Source organism: Rhagoletis pomonella, unplaced genomic scaffold (assembly GCF_013731165.1).
Source record: "Rhagoletis pomonella isolate Grant_MI unplaced genomic scaffold, Rhpom_1.0 Rhpom_scaffold_00004, whole genome shotgun sequence".
Lineage (NCBI taxonomy): Eukaryota > Metazoa > Arthropoda > Insecta > Diptera > Tephritidae > Rhagoletis > Rhagoletis pomonella.
Window position 1 is genome coordinate 59898174 of NW_023458558.1, and position 6551 is coordinate 59904724.

Consider the following 6551-nt stretch of genomic DNA (forward strand, 5'->3'; position numbering starts at 1 on the left):
TTTCGGTATCAATTATTTATCAATTTTGTTACCGATATTGTTTTCTATTTTGTTACCGATATAGTTATCGATATTTTTATCGATTATTTATCTATTTTGTTATCGATATTTTTATCGATTTTCTAATTGATTTTGCTATCAATGTTATTATCGATTTTGCCATAGAAATTTTTGTCGAGTTTGTCGTCGATTTTGTTCTCGATACTTTTATCGGTTTTATTATCAATATGTTATTGGTTGTTTCTATCGATTTTGATATCGATAGAGTATAAATATAAAAATGAAGCTTAAGGAAAATACTAAATGAAATTAGAATGAACAAGGGTAATAAAGGTAGGGATCTAGATAGAAAAAAGACAAAAAATATAATTTTAAGCAAAAGCAGATGAATGTATATATGTAAATATGTATATTGGTTATAAGACAAAATAGATATGTAACGTAACTTTCACTTTTCCAGTGTGGCCCAGGCGCACTGACTTTTTTTTAAGGAAGCACTAGACACCATGAATTATTTTCATTAACCCTATTGTCGTTAAATACATTGCTTGAATACTTTTCTATCTAAAAGCTTTTCTGACACTTTTGTCACAATTTCTATTTCAAATTAAGAAATGCGAACTTTCAAGAGGTTCTTCATTCGACAAACATTAAAGCAAATAAGCAAAAATAAAAATTATAATAAGTGGAAAATATAATAAAATAAAAAGTGAATATACTAACTGAACGCTAAACTCTTTTTGAGTGCCAATAATTAAAACTTCCTGCGATATCAAAATTTGAGTACCACGATGGACGTGATTATCGAACATATTTTGTATTTTCTGCAATTCGATGTGGCCAAAATTTTCGGAAAGGGCAGCGACTGTTTTCTTTGTTGTATGAGCGCTTCAACACCACACTTCACAGAATCGGTGGAGAATTGCATTTCAAATGTCTACGAGCCGCGACCACAAATCACAAATGGCGATGATGAAGATAACCAGTGGGCGGAGTTTTGCGCGGAATTGGTGCAGTCGGAGGAAGATAATGAATGTAGAAGAGAGTCAAGGCAGCAGGAGGTGAGCTCCGACGACTGTATGAATGAGAGTGAGTCTTTGCTGGATAACCTGAAAGCCGAGCCACAGCGTGATGAGAATCATGAAGAAGAAATGGCAGACGCAAATGAGTGTCCCTGCGAGGCGGTTTGCAAGCAGGTGGTTTCGAAAATCGCTGATAAATGCTCGTCTTCAACTTTACTGGAGCTGAAGTGCATTGAAGAGCGTGCAACAAAATTGTGGGATACACTAAATTTGCACATGCGCAACAATCCCAGTGGAAGGTTTCCGAATTGGTGGGATTTGAAGAGTTGGCAGAAATTACCTTTCTATTGGGCTGCGCTCTCTAATGAGATACTCTGTGAGGATCCTTTCGAGAACTTCAAACGCTTTTACGTGGTCGATAAGAAATCAAATAAACGCAATGCCAAGCGGCAACTGGAACGCACGCTGATTATGTGGCACCGGCTGAGCGCCAAGCAGCGGCTTCCTTTCATTATGGAGGCTTTCATTAGCAAGGTGGGTTCGGGCAAGGTGAACATCAGCGATGAACACGAAATACAACGCATCATTTGCGAGTTACAAAATAAATGATTGTGGATCTGATGTGATTGCTGTGCTGCACTGTTGTTGTTTGAGTAAATATGTATGTATTTGTATTGTCGAAATATTCAGATTTTAAATTGAAGAAGTGAATGTGAGTATGTGAAATAATGGTCTGCATATTTAAGTGATGTGCAAAAACAATGAGAAACAGATTTTAATTCCTAATGCGTTACTGCTTAGTCAATAATCCATGGCACAAATATTATTATTTTAGCTATTGTGTTGATTGTCAGCGATCATTTATTTCAAAGTGATCTTTATTGATCGAAAACAGGCTGTTATAGATTAATTGCTGCGCATCAAGGGTAAACAAACACACGAAACTGCATTTTATATATCGACTACAGAAAAACACCAATGTGGTATGGGTGTTGACCTTGGCTAAGCATATGTCCGTAAGTTGATTGTTCGGAACAAAGGCTTATTTATCTCAACCGTTTGAATGCCAACCGCCTCCGTCTAGCGAAGAGGGCGCTAGATGGTATTCTTGCATTTTAAAATTTTTGGCGAAGGCGTCGCATATTTGTAAATGCGCGGGGAGGGAATGCACTTGGTCCTTCCATTGTGGTTGTGAGCGCCCATTGCTTTCGTTGTCCACCCATGGGTGCGGAGCCGAAGGATCTTTTCACAGTAGTGTCTTCATCCATGCGTACAATATTTCCAAGGCAGCGCAATCGTTGTATTTTTATGCGCCTAATTATGTTCATGTCGTTAAAAAGCTCGTTCAATTCAATATTCCGAACGGCCCATAGATCTTGCGAAGAATAGTTCTCCCGAAAGCCCCCAAAGCCTTCTCATCTTTGTTAGACATTGTCCATGTTTCTGCGCTATATAAAAGGACGTTACTTTTGTTCGTCGAGAGAGGGCTCCGCTTTTCAATTGCCTACCGAGCGCAAAGTAGCAGCTGTTGGCAAGAGTGATTCTTCGCTTTATCTCCAGACTGACATTAGTGGTGGTGTTTAAGGTGGATCCTAAAAAAAAAAGAGTCCTTCACTCCTTCAAAGTTATGACTGCCAACAGTGACGTGTGTCTACCGTTGCCATATGTACTGATTTATCATTACAGTAGTTATTTTTCAACCTTCGTACCAAGGTACATTGAACAGGTAGTATCAGTAGAGCAGCTGATTTGATTTATTTTCAAATTATTTGGTCTCGAAAATGTCAAATATTTTTAATTTTTTCTCACAAAAATTCTGAATTGTTAAAATCCATTTGTATGTGAAACCTTTTTCCATACAAAACAAGCGATTGAATAGCAGCTTTTGGAACGTTCGCCCAACTCGGCAGCACGACCGCTGATTACTGGGCCTTGCAAAGGATGGATCAATGCTTCGAGAAGCAAACAAATTTACTAGGAAAGAAAGTTGCATCAATTTTTATTTTTTCCAATTTCAATTTTTTATTTTTTATAATTTTTTGTATTTCACATGGCACGCTTTGATTTAGAAGAAAAAATTCAGAACAGTTTTTGACACTTTCGATACCAGAAGCAACAACAAAATACACGCAAATGTTGTTTTTGCTCTACTGATACTGTTTAATGTGCCTTGCTTCGTACTGATTTTATTCATGTCTTCAATCAGTACCCTAATGTTCTGATTTTTAAAAATTTGTACTTGGCACTAATAGAAACTCCTTCTCTTGAACAGTGGAGGCCAGGGTACGAAAATAAACTGAACAAAACAATTCCCATTTGCTCATCGATCATCATATCATTTGTGGTTTTGTACAGTTTTGTAAATAGTCAGAAATAAATTGTAAGATTCACTGTCATTTTCCCCAACGAGAAACGTTTGCTTTTCGTTTGTGACAACTGTACCATAGGGTACGTTTTATATGTATGCAAACGTTTCAATTACGTGAAAAATAATTTTTTCTGTAAAGTTTCATATCCAATTCAATTAAAAAACATTTTTATTTTTTTTATTCATTGCAGCCATTCGTTTTGTATTTGTTTATTACATAAAACTATTTTCCCTGCACGATTCATTTCGTTTGTTGTTTCGTCTGTAACTACTAAACTACTGTAGTGTACTATCGCCAAAGTGAACTCAGCCGTTTTGTTTCGTATTGTACCGAACTTTGCTTAGAGAAAAAGTATAGGTACCAAATTAAAGAGAACATTCTGTAGAATTGAAACAGATTCAATTTTTTGGTGCTTAAAGACGGATAAGTATTGAAAATGTTCTTTTGAAATTGTATCCTTAAAATTTTGCAATATTTATTTTTTTGAAAATTTTATGTTAAGGACTTAAAAAACCCGATAGCATCCTCAAATTTTTTCCTTCTAACTTTATCAGCTTAAAAAGTTACCTATTCGTCCTTGTGAATAGAAATTTTTTTTTCTTAATTCTAAAGAAATTTCCTTTTTCATTTGTAACCTTGCTTTTATTCTACATTGCCTTGAATTTTTCAAATAACTTTTGGAATCAATCATATCTTTAAAATTACAAAGTCCTTAAAAATAAATCCAGACGTCAGTGAGAAATAATAAAAACGCCACTTTAAATAAAAAAGTAGGTTTTAAACCCATTTATTTATTATTTATTATATGGTAGGAGAGCTTCTCAAACAATATAGAAGCAATTCGTAATGAATATCTAAATACCGGTACTAATCCCGGGATTGTGATAATGACATCCCGGAATCCCAGGATCGTAAAAAGCGAAAAAATTAACACACTCAGATGTAAACATACATACATATGTTCCTAGGTGCTAAATCTTTGTATGAAAATATCAAGGCGAATTCATATAAGGTGGTATCGATTCAACAAATATGTACAATAATTACTGTTATTTTACAACGCTTTTATCAACTTGCAATGTTGTGGATCCAGAAGCTTTCAATGTTGTGTGTCCGACACCACAAAGCAAAGCTTTGAAAAGCTCCTATAAAAAAGCATAGTGAATAGGGCGACATCTGTAGTGAAGTAGTGCATAGGGCGATAGCTGTAGTGAATAGGGCGAGGTAGATTACATCTAGATGTCGCCCTATGTACTACGTTTGCTACACCGGAAATAGACGACACGTCAATTCTTTAAATAAAATTAATTGGTGCTCGTTCGTATGTACATACATATGTAAATGCATGTGTGTGCACCTTTCTATTAATATCGTTGAATTATTTTAATATCTATTGCAAACTTTTATTCATACAGGACTAAAAAGGAGAAAATAAATAATATAAAAAAAAACTTTTTAATATACAACGCTTTTATAAATGGACTAAAAAGTAGAAAATAATATTTCTCAGTCCCATAGAATTTGTTTTGATAACTTTTGATTTTGAAATTTTACCAAAAGTCATTATAAACAATCTATGAAATTGAAAATGAAAAGCGTGGGGCGCATGTATTACACTTGAATTGATATGAAAAGTAATATATGTATGTATGTATGTGGGTATATGAATAACGACCGCTTAAAATCGATTTCTAAGTTCTACTTTCGCTGTAGAAATTTTAGGTCTACGTTATGTAGTTTGACTATTATCAACTAAATCGAATGCTTTGTAAGTGAAGTGACTTGTGGACCACTTGAGGTATAGGTGGACCAGTTGGTAACCACTTTGGGACCAGTTGGTAACTAGTTCGTGGGACCAGTTGGTAACCAGTCGGGGACCAGTCCGGGAACCAGTTGGGAAACAGTTTGGGACTAGTCCGAAACTACTTACATTCGGTCCAGTTGGGGCCCAGTTGGTCTTTTTAAGCTCCTGTGGCCGTTTTAAGGGTAATTCTTGGGCTCCTGCACTGCCGCTCGGGGTTTCTGCCTTCTACGGTGGTAATTTTGGGCCGGGTTGCCTGTTTTGGCGGATTGTTGTGCTGTGTGCCGCGTATTACGTGTACCGGGTACCACTTTCTCGAGCGAATTGCTCTGGGGAACCTGTTGTGTGAGTTGCTGGCTTTTTGGCTAGACTTTGAGGAGGGTTTATACACGCATATCGGCGGAAATAGACGACACGCCATTTCTTTACATAAAATTAATTGGTGCTCGTTTGTATGTACATACATATGTAAATGCATGTGTGTGCACCCTTCTATTAATATCGTTGAATTATTTTAATATCTATTGCAAAATTTTATTCAGACAGGACTAAAAAGTAGAAAATAAATAATATAAAAAAAACTTTTTAATATACAACGCTTTTATAAATGGACTAAAAAGTAGAAAATAATATTTCTCAGTCCCATAGAATTTGTTTTGATAACTTTTGATTTTGAAATTTTAGCAAAAGTCATTATAAACAATCTATGAAATTGAAAATGAAAAGCGTGGGGCGCATGTAATACACTTGAATTGATATGAAAAGTAATATATGTATGTATGTATGTGGGTATATGAATAACGACCGCTTAAAATCGATTTCAAAGTTCTACTTTCGCTGTAGAAATTTTAGGTCTACGTTATGTAGTTTGACTATTGTCAACTAAATCGAATGCTTTGTAAGTGAAGTGACTTGTGGACCACTTGAGGTATAGGTGGACCAGTTGGTAACCACTTTGGGACCAGTTGGTAACTAGTTCGTGGGACCAGTTGGTAACCAGTCGGGGACCAGTCCGGGAACCAGTTGGGAAACAGTTTGGGACTAGTCCGAAACTACTTACATTCGGTCCAGTTGGGGCCCAGTTGGTCTTTTTAAGCTCCTGTGGCCGTTTTAAGGGTAATTCTTGGGCTCCTGCACTGCCGCTCGGGGTTTCTGCCTTCTACGGTGGTAATTTTGGGCCGGGTTGCCTGCTTTGGCGGATTGTTGTGCTGTGTGCCGCGTATTACGTGTACCGGGTACCACTTTCTCGAGCGAATTGCTCTGGGGAACCTGTTGTGTGAGTTGCTGGCTTTTTGGCTAGACTTTGAGGAGGGTTTATACACGCATATCGGCGGAAATAGACGACACGCCATTTCTTTA

The 6551-nt window shown here is 36.5% G+C and overlaps 1 protein-coding gene across 1 annotated transcript; it reads left to right on the forward strand.

Annotated features, from left to right (window-relative positions):
• Positions 1-791: 791 nt before the first annotated feature.
• LOC118736725 lies at positions 792-1631 on the forward strand. The gene has a single exon (XM_036466741.1). The coding sequence runs from the start codon at positions 792-794 to the stop codon at positions 1629-1631; it is 840 nt and encodes a 279-aa protein (XP_036322634.1).
• The last annotated feature ends 4920 nt before the right edge of the window (positions 1632-6551 follow it).

Excerpts from the sequence above, each read along its gene's own strand:
- LOC118736725 (XM_036466741.1), top strand. The coding sequence starts at position 792 with ATGGACGTGATTATCGAACATATTTTGTATTTTCTGCAATTCGATGTG.